The sequence below is a fragment of the Cajanus cajan genome, chromosome 9 (assembly GCF_000230855.2).
Source record: "Cajanus cajan strain Asha chromosome 9, NIPB_CcT2T_4, whole genome shotgun sequence".
NCBI classification, from domain to species: Eukaryota; Viridiplantae; Streptophyta; class Magnoliopsida; order Fabales; family Fabaceae; genus Cajanus; species Cajanus cajan.
Genome location: NC_138525.1, coordinates 17,559,629 through 17,583,259, shown reverse-complemented (window position 1 = coordinate 17,583,259; position 23,631 = coordinate 17,559,629). Strand labels below are relative to the sequence as shown.

The 23,631-nt window shown below is 29.2% G+C and overlaps 1 protein-coding gene across 1 annotated transcript; it reads right to left on the bottom strand.

Annotated features, from left to right (window-relative positions):
* LOC109817480 (bZIP transcription factor 11) lies at window positions 1-1,381 on the bottom strand. Its single transcript, XM_020382733.3, has one exon. It carries the CDS (start codon window positions 847-849, stop codon window positions 385-387), a length of 465 nt encoding a protein of 154 aa, XP_020238322.2. The 5' UTR covers window positions 850-1,381; the 3' UTR covers window positions 1-384.
* Between the last annotated feature and the right edge of the window lie 22,250 nt (window positions 1,382-23,631).

Below are 23,631 nucleotides of genomic sequence, written 5' to 3'. Positions count from 1 at the left end.
TAACATACGCATTATTATATTAATATATGAAAAGAAAAAAAGAAAAAAAGAAACAAAAGAAAGCAGAGAATGCACTTATGACTTACACCGACATCCATTTTTCCAAAACACTGGACAGTGGCATGTAGCATGTAACATGCGACTCTGGTGAACAAGCAACAGAACTTTATGACTTAATCAAATGCCATCATGTGATTTGATTCCATTATTTAAGCACACCGTAGCAAAAGTTCTGGCACTCTAGTAACAATAATGATATGTCAATAATAAACATTGCCTCACCCTAGTAGTAGAGCAGGTGCCACTAACATTTTTTATATTTACCAAACAGAAACACTAGTACAATCAAAACAGTACGAACCATTCCTTAATTTGTGAGATATTTCACCACTGAAACATGTCTGCAGCAGCCACAATTGGTTGGTTAACATAGGCCATGTGCATGGTGTTGATGAAATTATTATTGTCATAATAATAATAATTATTATTAGTATCATAATAATTATAATGATCGGTGGTGGTTGAGTTGATGAGGTAGGTGATATCGTTGAGTGATTGCAGGGTTTGGGTGAGTTCAGTTTTCTGGGCCCTGAGGATGAGGTTTTGGGCCTCCACCTTGAGATAGTGTTGGGTGGTGACGTTCACTTTGGCCATGATTATGCTATTTTCCCTTTTGAGACGCTCCACTTGTGCAATGAGATCGTCCACGTGTTGCTGCCTTCGCATCCTCGATCTTCTCGCTGATTCGCGGTTCGATTGCTTTCTCTTCTTTTTTCTTTGTTCCATCAGAACCTGCAAATCCTCCTCTTTCGTAGACATGCTCGAGGTTCCACTGGATGAGGCCATCATATCATATAATTTACACCAAACTTGAAAAAAAAAAAAAACAAAAATTGCAAATTCTAATTGAGACCCGAGATAAGAAGTGATTTAAGCTACAATTATTATTATGATTACTAAGATATAGGACCATATACTAATATAAGGTAAAGTGGTGTTGGGTGGGTTAATTATGAGAACACATAGAACCAATAGAGGAAGACAACGGAGAAAGATTGAACTAAGTGGGTCCTGCGTCTGAGGGAGGAATTGATCATAAACCCGGAACGAAGGATTTCACTGAGGACTGGAGACATTAATTATGTGACACATGAACATATGTTATAGGTATTAATCATGCATCGAGATTCAAAGGAGAAATTGTTGTGATGCAAAGGGGAAAAAAACACATAGAACCAAATGGGTAGGATTAGGAAAGAAAAAGAGGGCAGGGTTTGGGTAAGGCAGAAGAAGAAAGGGTGAGGGAGAAAATAGAGGGAAAGAAATGCAGAGGCTTAAGGGGTGGGAGAGGAGGAAGGGAGAAGAGGAAGTAAAAATTGTAGCAGAAGGGTGAATTTATAAGGAGAGAAAGGGGTTGGGAAGAGTGAAAAAGAAAATAAAAAATGGAAAAATGGGGTGAATAAAAGCAAATGGAATCGGAATATCCTGTGAGGGTGGGACAAGGCGTGATTGGGCATGCTTTGTGGACAAAACTTTTACCACAAGTGACATGAACACAAACTAATATCAACATATAGGGTATGAAATTTATATTGTTTAATCAATTTTAATTAATTAAAAAGTTTGTAAGAAAGTATGTGATTAATAAAGGATTGATGTTTAAAAAATGTGGTGTAAAAATATGATTAGTAGTCCCTAATAATTCGATTATTTGCACCTTGCAGTTTGTACATTGTACACTACACCCACCGTAGATATACGATGATCTTTTATCTTGTCATTATCTACCCCTCTTAAACATTATATACAAACTTTTACTAACAAATCAATAAAAGTTGATCAAGTTAATTAGAAAATATTTTTAAAATAATACTTTTAATAGGTTCAACTTTTACAGTTGATGTTAAAATTTTATCGGTAAATAATCTATGAATACATATGTGTAAGTGTTCATATAAATATTTTTTGAAAAATTCTACGGTATCCACAATAATTTTGGGGTACCGGAACAGTCATTTTTATTTTTTTATAATTACTTGTTTTATTTTTATATTAATTTAATATTTTTAATAATTTATCTGTGTTTTTTATATTTTTTTTATATTTTTTAATTTATATCTTAATAATAATTAAAAAGTTTAATATTAATATTTTGTTAATACGTTTTAGTTTTTTTTGGTGATAACTTTTTTAAATTTATAGTATAAATTAGTTTTTCAGTTATATTATTTTTATTTTATTTTAATGTTTTTATAATATTATTATAATTTTTTGTTTTTAATTTTTTAATTTAGTCAAATATAAATAAAATTTGTTATGAAAATCGACTTTTTAATTATTTTGTTTTGAATTAGTCTTTTTAATTGATTTATTTTATACAAATTTTTAATCTAAAATTATGTTATTTTGAATTTATTTTTAAAATTTATTTATTTACATAATGTGATGTACTAAAACTTTTCAATTTTCGTAGGTACTGTAGCAGTTCTCATATTTTTCATGAGTTTTCGAGTCCAATTTACTTTTAAAAAATTTATAAAAAAGTTAATATGAAATTTGTTGCCCAGTCTTATTCATTGTCAGTTTGTTCAAGGCTACTGTTGGGTTTTATAGATTTGTCGAGACATAGTAATATTATCCTTCTTATTTAAGAGATAGTTAAATTATTTTATTATTTAAATCATATTTTTCAAAAATAAAATGTGATAATTTTTATTTTGTTTTTTGTTTTATGTCTGTTTGCTTCAAAATTTTCTCAACACAATCAGCAAATTTAACATATTACAAGACATTGAACTTAAGGAAAAAATATAACTAATTGGCGTAAATTGACATGTTCCTCGCCTTTTGGCAGTAAGGACCCTCACTTTGTAAACTTGCATTAATTTCGTCCAAATATGCTATAAGTGGCTTTGTATATTTCTTTTTCAAATTCGTACACTTCCAACAATTACAGACAATCCTACATCATCACCACCATCAACATGAGCTAAAGAAATTAATGAAGCAATTAATATATATATATATATATATATATATATATATATATATATAATATGAAGAAAAAGTCTTCTCATTTTAATTTGCATATCGTACCGCATTGAAAAAATGACAATGTTTAATAAATGTTTCAAAATATTTTCCAAATGGCTTTTGGACTCTTCACAGTTTACAACTTGCGTTGGTTTTTTTTTTTTTAATAAAAAAACATGTATAACTCCTTTATATTTAATCCATTTCTATAAAAAAAACAAAAAAAAAAACTATTTTCAATCCCATATTTTAGATGAAAATTAAACCATAATTCTTAATTAAAGAGATCAAGCACTAATCTTGTAACACTATAGGTTGAGGTTAGGTATAGGGTTGCTAAGGATTTAGTGACCTTAGGGGTAAAAGGTATTTAAGGTTTTATTTTGAGTTGGAGTTCATTATCTCTAAACTCAACAGAGTCTAAAAAGAAGCTTTAGAAAGAAGAACTTTTGGTTTATGAGCTCTATTATCCCCAAAATTCCTCTGTTTTGAATCCTTTTCTTTCCTAGATCCCTAATCTCTTCTTTCTTCTCTTGAATTCAGGCTCAAGAGCTTGAATTGTTGTGGTTGAGAACATTGTGGTGCTTGGGGTTGGCAGATTTCTCCTTTCTTCTTCCCCTACTCTTGGCTGTTTTAGGCTTGAATTCAGGTAAGGGAAGCTAGAACATTAGATTTTTTGTTGAATCATTGAACTATTGAATGAATTAAAAGCTTATTGTTGAAAAAATCTCTTAAATTCGTAGCTATGAGGAAGGATTTAAGCGGTTGCATGTTGAATATTGGGGGTTTTGAGGTTTTGTTGCTTGTAAGGTGAATTGATGATCTTGGGGAAAATTTATGGTTGCATGTTGTTTTTGAGACTTGAATTGAGTTATTTTTGGTGCATGGGTGTTATTTTTTCCATTGCATGTTGAATTTTTTTTTTAAAAATTCATAACATTTGATGTTTTTGGCCAAAAAGCATAATAGTTGATAGGCTAATGGCTAATGTTCTATTGTGGGGGAGACCTATATATCTTGTATCCCTTTATTGTGATTAATAAGTTACAACTCTTGTGGCTAATAGTTCTTATAATGATAATAAGATAAAACACTTATGAATGAGACATGTTGTACAAATTTTAATTAAAAATTGTGATATCTCACACGAGTATGTAAAAAGTAAGGAAAATTATGCAAAACCTTTCACAAAAAAGATTACCTAGGAAAATTGTCCTAGATATGATGAGGGAGCTGAGATTGAAGCCATGAGTGAAGGAAAATATGGTGGACACCCCAATTAGTGGTCAAATGAAACCATATGAATACTCCTATGCATTACGTTTCTCATCCTTATGACATATGATAATGCTTGATGTGAGGTTGAGCCATGAGTGCTTAATAGATACATAACGCTTAATATGGGTGGTGTTATAGAGACGTGCTTGAAGTATCTACCTACGTGTGTGTGAAGGCACAAGCTACCTCCCATGAAAGACCTTGTGTGACACCCTCTACCCCACATACATAATACACAATAAATATAAAGTACATTCTTGAGTAAATAAAACTTTCTTAAAAATAAGGTTTCAAAACACATAGATAGAGAGTTCACATTCATATTTCGCAAATCGTAGTCCAATGCGGAAATGATGATAAAATAAAACATCAATCTTTCCAAAACACAATAACAGTAATGAAACTCCAATGCTAAACCTAGCTAAGCCCCGATGTCACATATCCTATCAGAGCATGCCCAACTGAGGCTTAAGCCTCATCACCAACATCCTTATGTTGATGATCACCTGCAACACAATTTAAACACATACAAAGAACAAGGGAGTGAGAAATATCTCACTCGGTTCCAGGTGCAGAAATAAAGGTTAGATAACACACACAACAAACATAAGTCACATGTAAACAATACACATATACAATCAATATCACATGCACACTCATTTATTATGCAATGATGTCATGGACTCGACTCATAAATGCATGCATGTGGCGCCATACAGAAGTTTCACATTTCTCATCATTTCATCACATAGCTTGTTACATCACTGGTGTGCGGCCTAAGCGGCACACCTGAAATAAGTCATTTCATCACATAGCTTGTTACATCACTGGTGACCCTAAGGTACACCTTGTTAGCTTGTTACATCACTGGTGTGCGGCCTAAGTGGCACACCTGGAATAAATCATATATGCACCTGATGAATGTCACACATTCACTATTTCATTAACTCAACATTTCACTTGTCATGGAATTTCATGTCTCATATCATCACATTTCACATTCTCATAGTCATAGCTTATCTCCTTTTATCACATTTCACATTCTCATAGTCATAGCTTATCTCCTTTCATCACATTTCACATTCTCATAATCATAGCCTATCTCATTTCATCACGTTTCACATTCTCATTCACATCATGTCTCATGTCATTTGTTCATATTTTATATAGTCATATTCATAATTGTTCCTCATAGGGTTCCGTACAGGAACCCACAGAACACTTTAATTCATATCAAAACATATCTAATTTTGAAATCAAATACATATTTACACTTTACATCACACAAAGAACGCAACAGAGCATTCAGAAAGAAAAACAGAAAACATTCATATTTTGCCTGTTTCTCATAGGGTTCTCTCAGGAATCCACAGAGCACTATAATTCATATCTAAACATATTTATTTTCAAAATCAATCACATATTCATACATCACATCCAATAAGGAACATAACGAAAGAATTGAAAGCAAAACAGAAAATGTTCATATGTTTCCTGTTCCTAGAAGCATGCATTAGGCAAGAGATTGGGGGTCAATTCTACTACCCAACAATTATTCCCACACCCCGAGCGAGGTTTCTCACTTCCCCTTACCTGGATGAGCAGAAGACGAAGCTAGAGCAAAATTTGGTCAATCTCCTTCTCTTGGTTCTCCTTGGTCTCCAGAGAGCGAGTTCAGAAACACTGTCAAAGTGCTCTATTTATAGATTTCAGTAGTGGACAAAATGTCCCGTTTTGAATCCGGAACGGTCCATTCCCGATCCTTTCATCATGTATTAAATTCTCATCTGGAATGGCCCGTTCTAAAACTAGAACATCCTGTTCTGAAGTTGCACTTTAACACATAATGGCCATGCTTGGAATGAACCGTTCTAAAACCAGAATGATTCGTTCTCAACTAGGGTTACAAGCCTTTTTAGTGATTTGGAACGGCCCATTCTAGTTTGGGAACGGCTTGTTCTGGGCAACCAAAAAAACTCTTTTTAGTAGTTTGGAACGACCTGTTCCAATTTGAGAACGGACCGTTCTAGGCTACTAAATTACCCTCAATAAATCTTATAAAAATTATTAAATTACCCTCCATAAAAAGTATGAAAACTGGGGTGTTACACCTTGACTATCTTTCTAGAGCACTCATGAGAAACTCAAGGTGAATGAATATACATATATATATAAATGCCTAAAATATTGTGTAAAATTTTAATCGTAGAGTTATCATGTTTGTAAAGGTAAAAGTGTCTATTGTGGGGGTGTTATCTTAAATCCATTAAGTTCAAGAATAATTCACTTTTTGAACATGAAGTGTTGCCTCACTATATTATGTGTTAATTGACTACTATGGTCATTAACACTTAAGCACAAGAACCTTTCTTAGCCCAAAATTTGTTTTATATCTCTTTCATTTATCTTCTATCACTAGTACAAAAGAGACATTTTACGTCTGTTATTTTAGACTTTTTATGTCGAAAAAAAGCCTGACGTCAATGCGGAAGATGTAAATTTACGTCAAGTATTTTAGCCAACGTAAAATTACGTCGGACATCGTCCACGTCCAATGTAAAATGATTGAAAAACAAACAAAACCTCAATATGTGAACGCGTCTAAAAAATACCCAAATGCTTCAATCAAATCGGAGAGATAGGTCCAAAATAAAGAATGGGTCTTGCCGTCGTGCATCATGAATGGAAAAACGCCCAAAAGTCTCGCACCGTTGTCGCCAGAAATCGCTGGAGAGGAAAACAGTGTCAAAACACTCACGTGCTTCAATCCAATCCATACACGCCTAAATGAAAGATCAATACACGCATGAAAACACTAGCATCAATCCATGAAAACGCCTAAATGCTTCAACCCAATCGGAGAGATAGGTTTAGAATCAAAAATGGGTTTCGCTGCCATTGTCGTTGCCACTCACCGTTGTTGTCGCCGCTCATTGTGACTGAAAAACACCCAAAGGCCCGACAGAAGTTGCACCACCATTGCTGGAAATCGCTAGAGAAAAATCCTAGAGGAGAAAATAATGGAAAAACACTTGCGCGTACGAAAAAGGCGAAGGCACTCGGGGAATAAAACAATGTTTTTACGTCGGACCAAAAGGGGTCCGACATAAAAATTGAAATCTACGTCAGACTGTACTTCATATCCGACGTAAATTTTAGTTTTTACGTCGGACCCCCTTTGGTCCGACGTAAAAAAGTTCGCATTAATTTAAAAAAATGTGACCGCATATTTTTTACGTTAGGTATTTTTATAACCGACAAGAAAACGCTGACGTAAAAGACTAATTTTCCACTAGTGCATTAGTGGAGGATTGTGAAAATAATGACATATAAGTGCTAATTATTTCAATATTATCGTTGACATATTAATTATTTTGTTACCATTGATATTAAAAGTGTTTCTTAATTATTTGTCAATGCACTAATTTCTTTTACATTATATAAAGAGGTGACAGAGTGAGTTTTAACACAAAGAACATTATCTATTTTTCTAAATTTTCCTTCATACTCTATTGTTTTGGGCATTATTTGTGAAATTTTAATGTGTTTCTCCTCGGGGGCACAACTTTGATGACATTATTATGTAAACCTTGGGGAGCAAACCGATTATTGGATTGCACTAGAAGTTCACCAATAATTTTGCTTTCAAGGTAGTGGTTTTTACCACGAGTATTCTCTTTAATTCTTTTTCTACTAATGTTTTCTAACAAGAGTGACCAAATCTCAACTCAAAACAAGGCAAGTCAAAGAGCAACCCTTGGAGATGATATCAACTCGCTTAAAGCGAGCAACTTACTCACTCAAAGCAAGTGAAATTCACTTAGAGCTACGTACAAAAAAGAGCTTTGAGCAAGTGAAATTAGATAGCAATCCTAGAGGATCTCACTAGCTTGCTTATAGCAAGCTACTTGTGCAATTTAAGCAAGCAAAATTCGCTCAGAGCCACAATAAAAGTGCTCTAAGCGAGACAAAACAAAAAGCATCATTGGAAGCATGCACAAGCTCACTTAAAGTGAGCCACATGGATGCTCTAAACAAGCATATTTGACCTAAAAGTCCATTAGAAAATGTTATAAAATAAGGTCTATAAGAGGGTTCTGTATCAATATTTTTCAGAGCACAATTTTAGAGAAATCAAAGAGATATTATGAAAGTGTTCTTGTAATCATGGGTCGATCAAAGATCCTTATTTTCTTGTATAATCCTTAGTCATAGTGGTTAAGTTTTCTATTGTTGGAGATTGAGGTAATTATTGTTTCTATGTAATTTTCTCTGTATTTTTCATTTAATAAAATTTTTATTTAATTAATTGTTTTTATCTTGCACTTAATGCTTGTTGTGACCTAATTAACCTATGCATGATTTTATAATTTTTAATTGAGATTGGGAAAGCCTTTTTAAAATTATGAATTTAGGCAAAACGCTGATAACATTTATTACTAGAAATAGGATAAACCTTATTAGTCGACTTTTAGTCTCTAGTCTTAGTACAAGATTTTTTAACAAAAATATCAAGGAATTAAGATTTTTCTTAAACAACCTGAAATTTTTTGTCTAAGAAATTAGAATTTAAATATAATTGTGGGTTGTTGATTAAACTAAATAACTTCAACATTAAATGAAAAATTAAGAGATTTTACATTAGGAAAGTTAATAAATCAATCTTAGAATATTCTCTTCATAAATTTAAACTTTTCACAATTTATTGCTTTATTTTATTTTCACTAAAGTCAACATTTCTGTTTGAACAATTTTAACTTGTACTTTTATACAATTTATTATTTAAGATAACTTATATACTCGTTATCATATGTAATTCTTAAAATTTTAAATTATGAATATAATCATAATTAATTAATTATTGAATAAATCTCGATAGACTATACATAAAATTGTATAAGTTTTAAATTTAACATTTATTTGTTTAAACGTGGCTTTAATCTTTCTCATGAACTAAAAATATGTATTTATGTTAAAATATAAATGTGTTTGGTTATTAAAATGATATATTTAGTTACTACTTTATATATATGTTGAAGTTAATATTGAATATCATCTCTTAGTTAGAAAAATACAAGCGACAGACTTAGTTGTGTTAACAACTTTCGATATACATTATTTAGCTGATGAATTTCATGAATGAAGAAAGGTACGTTTCTTTTAAGGCCGCTGAACTTGATGCAAATTAAACTCTCTCTGTCTTCTTTTGCATCTAAGGGTTACATGACACAGGACAGGCATTATAAAAAAAGAGAAAATGAAAACACAAAATAAGAATAAAAGGGTATAGAAAGTGGATTGATATTAATTTGGGAGAGTGGGGTTTCCATTTCCATGCATATGAAGGTTGATTGAGCTCAATTATTGTTGATAAAGTATAAAGTTAAGTTAGTGTTTCTGATATTTTGGTAGTTGGTGATGTGTGAGAGAGAAGAAAGTGGACCCTTCAAAGACAGAAACCTCACAGAAGAAGTGCCATATGCTAACTCAAAGTCGAGTTCCATTTGTAAGCAAGTTGATGAAAGTAAAGGAGGTTCATGGTTTCAATTGCAAGTGCGAGAGCACATGTACAAAGGAATACTAGGTATAGAATCGGCTAGTGTACGTACTTTGATACCCGTGATCACCAATAGGGACCTTAATTGCTATTCTATGCCAAAAAGATGATGTCAATTGAATGGAAGCCATTTTCTCAAGGATTGAGAGGGTTCCTCTCAAGTAATAAAGTGCTTTAATGTTAAATAGTAAATACTTTTCACCATATAACTACGTTTAAATATTAAAAAATAATAAAATTACCACTCATAATAATATTATCTAATTCGAAGGATGATTATCTCTAATGAAACATATATTTATAATCTATTACAAGACAAAAAAAAATAAAGAAGAAATTTTTAGTGCTATTCTCACCATATTATTGTTTTATGTATAAAAAACTATTAACATTAATTATTCAGTATACATGGTAGTAACTCATGTCCTATAACCAAATCATTAAGATTTGAATTCTGTTTTTTTTTAGCATGAAATAGATTGTGTTATAATAAAAATATTTAATTTGTGTGCATTTATAATCTAACAAAGATTAGTCATCACCATTTTCGATTGTGAAAATCTTATACCAATTAATATTATAGTTATAAAAAAATGTATTGAAATTTTATATTACCTCTGATTCTTTTTTATAAAAAAATAAATGATAATGTAAATTCATATTATAATTTGTTTTTTTTATAAAAAAGACCAAAGATAATAATAAATTATACTTCCTAGTTCCTACTAATATTATAGTTAAAAAATGTATCAAACTGATTCGTTTATATGAAACAAAGTATAATGTGAATACACACAATAATTTGTTTATTGTAAAAAGAATTAGAGGTAATAACAAATATATAATAAATAGGAAAAAAGAGATATAAAAATGAAAAAAAAATGAAAATTGTATGATAAAATTAATTGATGATGTGATAAAGAGAAATGAAAAAAAAAATGTATGGAAATTGTTGTAAAAAATTATTATATGAACAGTATTAATTATTTGATATTCTTTTAAACTTTTTACACACGTTATTAATTGTATTAAAAAGAGAATAAGAAAATTATATAATAATAATAATTATTACTGTAACAATTCGATAAACTACTATACTTAATATAACATAGTCTTTACATAGTGAAAAATATAAAATAATCTATTATTCTAAGATTCTTATGTAACAGTCAACTAAATATTCATGTAATAAATATATGTATAGGGTGAAAAAAACTTAAAAATAATCAATATGATTGAAAATATAGTTGTTTAAGGAGTTATGTATAATCCTTGTACAGATATATAATCTATATCAAATATACAAGTACTGAAACATAATCCTATCACAAACGACTATACAAAATTATACTACATCAAAGTAGTATCACCAAAAACTAGGTCATCTCTAACATGACCCTCCACCAACATCCAAGCCACCAAGCTAATATTGTCCTGCTCCCATATCAAACATGATCATTGCAATCTAAGCACAAGAAAAGGAAAAAGGTAAGCTTGTGAACAACATCAACTTATCATCATCATTAACAACTTACAACACAACATAACTTAGCAACATTCCCAACATGAACAACATTAAACAACTAACATTTTGTCACATATATCAACTTATGGAGATTTCCCACAACAAATATGAGCAATCTAAATGGCTACCAAATCACTATAAGTGACCTATCGCAACCAAATCAGGTAGATACAATGTTAGGTCTCTCAAAGTACATGGTAAACAATTTAAACTAATTTACCAAGTTTTGTCACTTAAATTATGAAAGTTTGAGTTAGATTTATAATGAGTTTTATACAATGTAAAGTGCTTAAAGGAAACTTGTATGCTTAACTATAAAGTATATGTTAAGATTTCAACCGGTGGGATTTTTTTGTTGTTGCATTTAGGAGGGTAGGAATGGGTAGGAAAACTATCAGTTTCTTCATATATGTATTATTACATGAATTTTAATTTGTATATATTAATATAATAATATGCTCATTTAAAAAAATCTTTAACTAGAAAAGTCTAGTATTGTTGTCAAGGTAGAACAATTTAGGTAAACTTAACATACATATCTAAGTCTCATATGGAATTATTCTGCCAACTATCCTTCAAATACTATGCACATTTCTAAAAATCAATTAAAGTTGTTATCCCTCAACTTCATACTTTACTTAGTTGATCACTTTATACGCGTACGACTCAACTTTGCTCCCATACAAATCTACATTTGATTGCTTTATAATCAGCATGTCTTGACCTAACCCTCACACTATTTTCACATAAAGCCTAGAGGAGACAACTTAAAACAAATTTCCATTTAGGAGCCAACTTACTCACTAAAGGATTTTCAACTCTGAGCTCTCACAACATCACAACTTATATCCACACAATGAGATATTTTAATTTTTAAAACAACTTTACTATCCTCTAGTTTTCATGTATCTCAACTTAAGCATGCAACACATCATCACATGTCTATACAATTTAAGATCTATAATCAACTCACATTATCATATATCCACTACCATACAACGACAAATTCCATATAAAACAAACAGATATAGAGTTATACTAATCCTTTTAAGTTCATCTTTATATCTCATATAAAAGTTAAGAAGATTATCTATAACTCTTATATTGACCTCTAATTTTCATTAAAACATCTATTATGCTGAAAATCACAAAACCTATAATAATTTGCCTACATGTTGACAACTTGATCTTTTCTCATTAAAAATATCATAATTGCAATTCTAGACCTTCTTTTTGGGTGATTTTAAATTCATTGGAAACTTAACGCCTAAAGCTACAATTTTCATGAAGACCACAAAAGTTAATTTAATTAAATACAAGGTCTCCCGAGACAATCATAGTCATGACATTTTCAACACACTTGTGATAAACTTTGTTTTGCTACTATAAATTTTTTTGACTTCTTGGTAGCAAAGATCATGGTTAGGGCCATTGAGTCAGGCTCATGACAAACTCTATTTTAACACTTACAACATTTTCATCTTAGGCACACTAGTGGAAAATTAGGATACTACGTCACTCATTTTACGTCGGACATACAAACACCCGACGTAATAAAAATGCGGTGGCATGTTTCGTAATTTTAATTAAATTATTTACGTCGGACCCTATTAGGGTCGACGTAAATAACCCGCAGGACCTGCTTAAAAGAAGGTGTACATGCACTACCTAGATTTCAAAAAAACTTCATGGTTTCCTTCTCTTGCGTTGTGCACCTTCTTCTGTTTCTCTTCTGTTTTTCTTCTCTTTTCCTTCTCCCACGTTGTGCAGCCTCCTCCTCAAATGGTGGTTGTCCTCCTCATCTGCACCTTCTTCTGTTTTTCTTCGCGTGATGACGTTTTTCTTCTTCGGACGGTTGCGTTGGTCATGGGCTTTTCTGGGGGGTTCTATGAGGAAGGTAATGTTTGCGTTGCATTTCGAGTTTTTGAAGCTGGAGAAGCAAGTGACCAAGTCCGGGTTTGGAGAACCCACTCCTGTGTCTATCAAGCAGAATGGGCCGTTCTGCTTGGACAACGGGCCGTTCCCCAAGCAGAACGACCCATTCTTCTTGCACTCGTTTTTCTTTTCTTTTTTTTTTAATTTTTTTATGACTTTTTTACGTCGGACCTCGCATGTCCGACGTAAATTTACGTCGGTTTTCGTGCCCGACATAAATTTACGTCCCCACTTCAACGTCGGAAGTTTTTCTGACGTAAAACCCCTAAAATAACCGACGTAGAATGTGTATTGTGTACTAGTGGCAATTAAATGTCGAGTCACACTTATGACAATTCCCAAACATGGGGTTGTGAGTATACCCCTCAACAACATTTCTAATGAGTTCCAAACCATCCCAAACTCATTTACAAGCCTCAAAATCAAATCAAAACCATAAAACTCACATACATTCCACCAAAATGATTCTAAAAAACATATACAACATTAGAATTAGTTCAAATGCAACATGCATACATTCAACAATGAGAGATCAACAACTTTGGGTTTGAGGTTCACCTTCCCAAAAAACCCCAACTTTACAACTTTAACAGCCACCTCAAAAACCAAAAAATCAAGCCATGTTAACAAATCAACAACAAATTCAACATGCAAAAACTTCAAAAACATCAAATATTAAGCTTTTCTTACCTCGAATCGCTCAAAAATAAGAAAGAGAAGGAAGAACAATAAAGAACACAAGCTCCCCAATAATTCGTCGTACAACAACCTTGATCTTGATTATTGGCTCACAAGCTTTGAATCTCTAATCGAACACCTTAATATGCTATAGGAAGGGATTTAGAGGCTTTCTATTGAGTTAGAAAAAGAAATGAATTCTCTTTGACTCCAAAACTTATCTCTCAAATTTTTATTAGGATATAAGTTCTTGTTTTGAGAAAATTCTTAAATATCCTTTCCTAAACTTGACCAACTTAACCCTAATTAAAAAATTACTCCAGCAAAAACTTAACTTTTAAAGATTCCTCAATCCTTGTAGTTTTAAAATAACAATAATTATAATTATTCAATAATTAATCACATGTAACATATAATTAATTAATAATAAGACTAAAACATCCACTGTTACAATTATTCAAAAATATAGTAAGTAACTAATTTTGTCACTAAAATTATATTTTACTGTCATATTAGTTCTTAAAATTAAAAAAATAAATAAATTAATTCCAAAACCTTTTTAGAATTTTATTTAAGTTCTTAAAATTAGTCACTTTTATTCATTTTGGTTCCTAAATATATGTTATTATTGTAACTTAAATCCTTGGATTAACCATTAAAAGTGATTAATTTTAGACACTTAATTATATAATCCTAAAAAATTCAAGAATTTATTTGATTTTTCTTAGTTTTATAACTAATACGATAAAGTACGATTTTAAGGACTAAATTTATTTATTATTTAAAAATAGTATTAAAATGTTATGTTAATTTGTAGAAGTTGCCAAGTACACAAGCAATTCGTCTCTTAACATGTTGGGCACTACGGTTACTATATGTTTATTGACATTAAAATGAATTTAAATGTGGCACGTATTGATCGTTAAAAGCAGGAGAATACATATATGGTTTAAATCCACTTTTTGTCATAGTTTTTCAAGTGTATAATTTTGGTCATCCAAAATCTTTTATTACAAATTTAGTTTTAATAATTTTTAAAATTAAATAATGTTAATTTACTATTAATATATCATTTAAAATTAAACGTATTACTTGACAGTCAGTTAGTCAAGTTAAAACGTAATAGTACTAAAAATTAAAATTAAAATTGTTTTAATATATTATAAATTTTAGTTAAAAAAATAACAACATATCTTTAAGAAAAAATAATATTTCTTATATGAAAGTCAATGCTTCTAAAAAAAGTCAACCTGATTAAATAACTTTTAAATAGTGTTATTTACATATCACGTCAATATTTATTTATTTATTTAATTTTGAATGAAACATACATAATAAGTTAAGATTTCTTAATTTTGAAAATTATAAAACCTAAATTTATAATAAAATAATTTAAGGACCAAAATTGCACACGTTAAAAAAACTATAGAAATTGAAAATAGATTTAAAATAACATTTTTAAATTAAAAAAATATTTAAATATGTCATGAAAGGGAAGAAGGTGATGTTAATTTTATAGTGCCGGTTAATCTCACTAGCATTCCCGGTCCTGTGGTCACGATTTGTAGACCGTTTCTACCATGGATCAGGTTCGAATGCAAGTAAAAGGAAGAAAGAGGAATACATGTGAAAATTAAGGTATTATAAAATACCTTTCTTTTGCTGTATTATTTTGCAATGACGTCAAAAAAATAACTTTATTTTAAATATTTATCTACGTTAATATGTAAAAGAAATATTTTTTAAAAAATTATTTTAATCTTTATATTTAATAAACTATTATATTTTTTATTATTAAAAAATTAATAATAATCTTTTTAGTAATTACTATTCTCTTTCAAAAATTATTCACTTTCATTACAAGAAAATTGTTATATAGTGATAGACACCCTATAGTGATACAATACGTGTCACTAAAAATTATTTTTACCCACACAATAAATATAATATATGTTGGTATATTGTTAATAAATATGGGTATAGGTTATACTGACACACAAAATATGTTATTAAATCTCATTCAAAATTAACATTAAAATTGTATGTAACTATATTTCAAATAGATATATACCTACATATATAATACCTATATTGACACTTTTTGTATGTCACTATATGTAACATTTTTTATTGTGTTTATTATTTTTATTATTTAATATTTTTATTTTTATTTTTTAAATAAAATATTAAAAGACGAAGTGTTTCGACTCTTTGTATAAAATAAAGAATATTTTATTATTTTCATTACCTTCTATTTAAATCTTTAAGAACATGAAAACTAAATAAATATTTATAATAATTTGTTAAAATAGCATATGAAATTTTTTTAAAATTAAACATTTTTTGAATCCCTAAATCTGTTTATGCGTTCTGTAAAAAAATTATGTTTAACCCTAGTTTGTATCTCTAATTAAATATACTTCTGTTAATTAATAATACATTTTTGTCATATTTTTATTTTCTAAATACTCTTTTTTAGGAGAACAATATATTTCTAAAAAGTATTTTTAAAAGATAAAAAATATACTTCTTAAAAATACTTTTTGGAAGTTTTTTTTTTTATTCTTCTAAAAAATACTGCATTTAGGATCAATTCAATCATGAGGTCAATAAGACCCTTACTTAACCTCTCTTCAAAAATATTATTTTGCATTAATATTTATATAAATTTTTCAAGACTCAAAAGTCATTTTTTATTTTTTCTATCTCAAAATGATATACAAATATAATTAATTTTTTTTTCTAAGATTCATATTTAAAACATTTTATTTTTTCTTAAAAGATATTATTAGTAGCTTTTCTTAAAAAAAATCTTTAAGATTTACTTTAAACCTAATAATGCATTGGACTTAGAAGTATACTTTTTTTGCTTCTAGAATTTTTCGAAAATATATTTTTTCTCTTTGAAAAATTATTTTCATAAGAGAAAATATTTTTACTCTTCTAGAAAGTTCTTTTTGAAAATATATTTTTGCCTCCCAAAAAAGAAAAAATATTTATTTTTGATAATATTTTTCAGAAGTATATATTTTAAGAACAAAAAACACAATTTTAGAATGGTAATAATAAAAAATATATTATTTCTAATTAATAATTCATCTTAAAATCAATGGGTCATACATTTGGAAATAAATTTTTAAAGAAAATTTACAACTTTATATCTAATGTATACAATATTGAAGATGAGATGAAAAATTAAGGTTTTAAAAATGTTGAAGTTCAAAGTACTAAAATATATAGAATTTAAAAATTAATATAAAAAAATGAGTTGATGAATGTCTTAATTATCAAGGAAAATTTTATAAAATTTTTTAATATATATATATATATAAAAGAAAAATATATAATAAATAGAAAATTCATAAACAAAATAGAAATTAATTAAAGATCCAAATGATCATCTTGTCGATATTGTAAATATGTAGTTACAAATAATCCAATCAAAATAATAAGAATTAAACTTAACACAATTTTAAATAATTTTTTAATCATTTCCTTTTGTTCAAAAGGTAAAAAAAAAAAATCTATCCTTAAATATTAATCATTAATCTTGTAAATTGAGATAATAAGTAACTAAAAAATATTTTATCCTAAAATTTCCAATTATGGTCATGCTCCTTGTGCTTCTGTCCAATGAGCTAGCTAGTTTCATATATATAGACCCCTTCCCCCACTCAAAAAAAAAAAAATCCAATTCGCGCGTTTATAGATGGTTTGTCACTAAATAACGAGTGGTTTTAGGTAATTATATGAATAAAATATGATTAAAATATGCATGCATCAAAATTTTACATATTTTTATATTTTAAATAATAAGAAAATTATGTTGCTTTTCAATAATATTTTCACAGTATTTTTATACTATTATTCTTTTATCTCCTTCTATTATATTAATTATCTTTTTCATATTTTTATTTCTTCCTTTTTTTATAAAAAATATTTAAAATTATATAAATATAATTTCTTATAATAATATAGTCAAGTCATGAATTGTTGCCTTGACCTAACTTTTGAAATAATAACTACACATATTGGTTCCCTAAAAGAGAATTGAAATGACGTTTTCATGCACAGACTTTTTCCCTGCCTAAGTTTCCATTTCGTTACGTTTCTTTCAGAAAGTCGTGAAATAATTAAATAATCCCATGTGAATTATTATGGAGAAAATGATTATTTTACATCCCGATTCCTGTATAATACAGTTTTACTCAAGAAAGAATTAATTTTGCTATTCTTAATATTCCATTAGCTCTACCCAGTTCAAGCATTGATTCTGTTAAGGATTATTTTGTAATTGTTTAGTAAAGATATATTTTTATAAAGAGGAATACATGGACATAGTATATATAGACATAGTATATGTTGTATATTGAGTATTTATGTATTTATACACACAACTTTCCATCGATATTGATATTATGATCCATTCGCAAACTAATGCCTTATAGCCTTGTTTTTAGTTATAATTTAAAAGGTATTTCACTAACAGAATATATATGTATATTTTATAAATTTTTATTTTTCTTCTTGTTCTAAAAAATAGTTTCCTTCAAGGATATCTATTATAAGAAAATATTAATATTAACATTAATTTCTTTTGTTTGATTTTTGATAATTTTTATTTATTTTAATTTAATTATTATTTTATAATAATAATATAACATTAAATATTTTGTTTCCTATTATACTTTTAATCATTATTAATATAATATTTGATTAATGTTTTTGTGAGTACTTATTGGTGAGATTCTAAAATGTTTAACTTTTTGTAAAAAAAATCTAAAATGTATAGTAGAAAGTTACATTTTTTTTTTTTATGTAATCAAACATATTTAATATTCTTAAATTTTGTATCAAAACCTTAAACATCAAATCAAATAAAATGAAGAGAATATTAAATAAAATATAAAGAAAATCCTTTCCCGAATAATAAAGTTGATTTAACAAGATCTATTGGGGTTGGTCTAGTGATAAGAGGTTGAAGTAGTATGTATATGATTTTAGATTCGAACTCTAATGTCATCTTTGTGTTAAGTCAGACGAAGTGCATTTGCAATTCACACCAAGGTTTTGAATATGACAAATATAATACATAATATTGTTATTACTAACATGTGCATTAGTGTTTCAGTCGGATAATGAAAAGTCCAAATAATGGAATATGTTCAAGCATAATCTGACTAGACAAAATATCAGACGATAGAAAGGCCAACATCAAGGCTAAGGCTTATTCAAGCTCAAATTAGATACAAAGTCTATCAAATAGAAGCCTGAGGCATCAGACGCAAATTGGTCAATATACTAACATCAATGGCCAAGGCATCAACATGAAGTGACCATTAGGAAGAATCAATATAAAAGACGAAGTTATCACTTTCACACTCAAACAAAAAGAGGCGTCAAGATCAGATATAGCATCTTATAACCAGACAATGTCGAGAATGCTGAAACACGTCTGAAGTCCACTAATCACATTGAAAGGAATTATACAAGAAACACAAGAGGACATAATTGAAAAAAAATTTTGTCCAAAACATGCATTCACAAGTCAAAGCCGAGTACGTCAGAGAAAGGATATCTACTTTTTAGGAAAAGACAGCACCACAGCGGCTAAACTGATGAGAGAAGTACAAATATACTTAGATCATGATTGAAGTCAGATATCGAAAAAAATCAACTACACAGAGAAGCTCCACAAATACAAGCAAGCAATTAATGCAAAATCAATGCATTAAATGAGAAGATCTGCATGAACATGAATGAAGCATCCATATGCTACGACATAAGCCTACGCTCCAACGGAAAAATTCAAATTAAAAGCAACGGGCAGATTTATCAAAAAGTGTATAAGTATCAAGGTGAAGAAGAAGGAGAATAGAGAAGTTGAGAAAAACATGCAATACGAAAAAGAAAATCAAGAGCATAAACTATCCTTTTCTTCTCAAAGAAATTCCTGTATATTTGTGTAAAAACTAAGATAGTTTATCTTAGTGAGTGTTGTCAATAGTTCATCCTCTCTACGAGAGTAACCAAACACTTAGACACTTATCTCAGAAAAAATAAGGTTACACACCTTAGTGAGTGTAGAAACTATCCAATCCTTTCTGTGAGAGTAATACACACACTCAAAACCTACAACTGCTGTAAAGCCTGAAGAGGCTAGTAGAAAGCATACTTGTGAACCAGAAGTGGTTGAGAATACTAGCGTTGGTAAGTGAAGCCGACGGGCCAGAAGTGGTCGAGAGTACTTGTAGAACTAGAAGTGGTTAAGAATACTAGCGTCTAGTTGACGAGTCAAAAGTGGTTGGGAATACTTGTAATCCTTTGTGATTAGTGGAACCCTTCTGCAGAAGGAAACTGGACGTAGCTCAGATTGAGTGAACTAGTATAATTGTCTGTGTATTCTATTTACTTTTCATCATTTCATACTTTGCACTTGATCTACTTCGTTTTTCAACAAAGCCTTGGACGAAAACTTATTTGATCTTGTTAAAACGATTTTACCAGACGATAACATTTTCCGGACTGAAAACCAACCTACTTAATCTTCCACGTTGAAAATTAGTTTTGGTAAAACAAAAATCACTAGACAAAGAGTCTACGCAAATTACAAAAAAAATAAAAATACTCTTGCGAAATATTTCTAAAGTTTTCCTTCGAAATCCGAACACACATATTCAACCCCCCTTTCTGTGTGTTTTTCCGCTAACATCACTTTGTCGTTTCATTAGATATTAAAAAAATCAATTTAATGAGTAAATAAATAAATAATAAATAATGCTGGGAAAATTAATTTAAAATTTCAAAAATAAACTGAAGTGAGAGATTTTGATGCATTGTAAATTCAATTTTAGATGAAGAGCACTCCGAGAGAGAATTATAAGAAACAATTAATTTCTACTTATAAAAAATATTACGAAGTCACTCACTACCATTATAAAATAATAAAAAATATTACGAAGTCACTCACTACCATTATAAAATAATTAGAGGTCCTTGTTAACAGCATATATATCTCAACCTAAAGTAAAGGGAGGGGTAGAGGTTATTGCATATAATATACAAATGCAAAACATGTGAGAGAGTGTTTATTATTCTTTATAACTCTTAAGTAATGAATTAAAATTTGTAAGGTAATATATTATTAATGTCTTGTTAAATTTTTAATCTTGTTCTTAATAAAATAAATACTCTATGGCAAATTAATAAACACTTTCTCACATGTTTTGTGTTTGTATATTATATACATTAATCTCTACCTCTCTCTTAACTTTTAAGGTAATATATATATATATATTTTAATGTTATGTTAAAATTTTAATTTTGTTCTTAATAAAATAAATATTCTTGTTGAAATGCTTTTGTTTGGGTAAGAGATATGTCATGTTCTTAAGAACGTGATTTAAAAATTTAACTAACTCAACTTTACAAAATTAATTTTTAAGGTGATGATTGCTTTCTACTTATATATATTATTATCTTAATTTAGATGACATGGGATCTCCAACACACCCTCCTCGCATTGATAATTAGATATTTCAAATATGAAATTTGTAGAACTAAACATCTATGAGTAGTTCGATAACAGCTTGATAGTAGGTGGCTTGCTAAATCTACTAACAATGGATAATTGATATAGATAGTCCGATAATGGTCTGATAGCATATAGCTTGGCAAGTTCAACAATACTCATTAGGATAGATTTTAATGCCATTTTAAAATAATGAATTAAAATTTTAATTCAACTTTACAAAATTAATTTGTAACATGAAGATTATTCCTCACTTATATACACTATCATGATCATATTTCTAAATGATGTGAGATATCCAAGAGATGTTAAATTCATGTTTTTGTTGCTTTGTATTCTATATGCTTCGTATTGTGTTCTCCCGTTCAATTCTTGTTTTCTACAATTTGCCCTGGCAAGTAGAGAAGTATATCTAAATTATGAACAAAAGTTACTATATAAAAAAAAATCAAATTATAACTATGGTGATGAGATGCAGTAACTATCGAGATGAAATTGCTTTCACGGTGTATTTTGGCCCCAGACTACAACACAAACATAGCCACGGTCACGGAGGAAATTGACAACCTTAGTTAGGATTTTGCCAAACAAAAAAAAAATTGCTAAGATCATAGTGGTGCCAAAAGAATATACCGTAGGGATTCTTATTTAAATTCATGTTGAACTTAAGCAAATCACTGAAAGTTAGGAAGTTCTCATCAACCCCCATTAATTAAAAAGCTCATTTCTTACTTCTATTGGCCAAATTTATTAACTCTTTTTATGAAAGTAATTCGTCATTTTCTTGGTATTCGGTCCAGGTATTAAAATGTGTGTCAAGTTGTCAACTATATATAGCATAGTGCTATTTAAACCTAACACCTTTAATCATAGGTAACTCCAGTTTTTGTTAACAAATTTGTTTTTGCGTGAACAATTTTTGTCGAGTTGAGAACAATCTTTTCGTTTCACAAAAGAAGCAACGCGGGAAGAATTTTCTGGAAACCACCAAAAAGAATCAACTCATGAATGTTGATCAAATTTTGAATCACAAATTAAGAGATCCATCGCAGTGCAATAATTGCAACCATCTCTTTATGTTTCTTTCTACACCTACGAGCTCTTTGATTAAAAACATTTGGAAAAAGTAGACACATTGTGGAAAAGGGATTGGTGGTCGGTTTGTTGGGCCAACCAAGTGTTTTTCCACTTTCTACAAAGGGGTCCCAAATATAATCGTAGTCATGTTACATCATTCATCAAGAAGAAGTCTCGTGTTTGCATTCATTTTCTTGGTCCTCCCAAGTTTAATTTTACCAACTCCATTTAAGAATATATAGCTCCAATTAAAGACTACAGGGTTTCAATATTAAGCTTTACCATGGCAAGAATAACCCATCATCCATGTCCAACCACATTTAAGTAACACTAGCAGCATTGTGTTGAATGATGACCTAATGATTAAATTATTATATTTCATAGATCATTTATATTTAACATTTTTTTAAAATAAAAGTGTTTAGGGGAATTGAATTTCAAGTATTCACTAAAATAGATTAGGTCATAAACTCAAACAAGACTTACATAAATTAACTATATATTAAAAGTCTCCACATTGGCATTAATAATATGAATTTACTCCTTACTAACTAGACCGATCTTTATTAGTATGATTTATATATTGTTGGAGATTTTATATTGAATAGTAATATGACTAAACTAGTTTGTATAAGTAGAGAGATATTTGAGTTTTTCATAACAATTATTATTAGACTTATCAAAGTATTTGCTATAGAATCATACGTAAATGTCCATTATTCACTCATGAATGCTTCATGCTCAAGTTGTCCAACCCTTAGTATGAAAAATTTAATTTTAACTCAACTTGACAAAACCTAACTCAATTTTACATCATTTGTTATATATTAAACCACTATTAGACCACCTATAATATTCAAACACACAAACTTGTGTTTGACATATTAAATCTATGATGCGAGATATTTGAACCAAACCTAATGATATATAAAATTCAGTCAAAAGATAAAACTTATTATTTTTTATTTATATACACTATTTTCACTATATCACTAATTAATACTATAAATGTTATAT

Coding starts and splice junctions, on each gene's coding strand:
- LOC109817480 (XM_020382733.3), bottom strand. CDS start 849: ATGATGGCCTCATCCAGTGGAACCTCGAGCATGTCTACGAAAGAGGAG.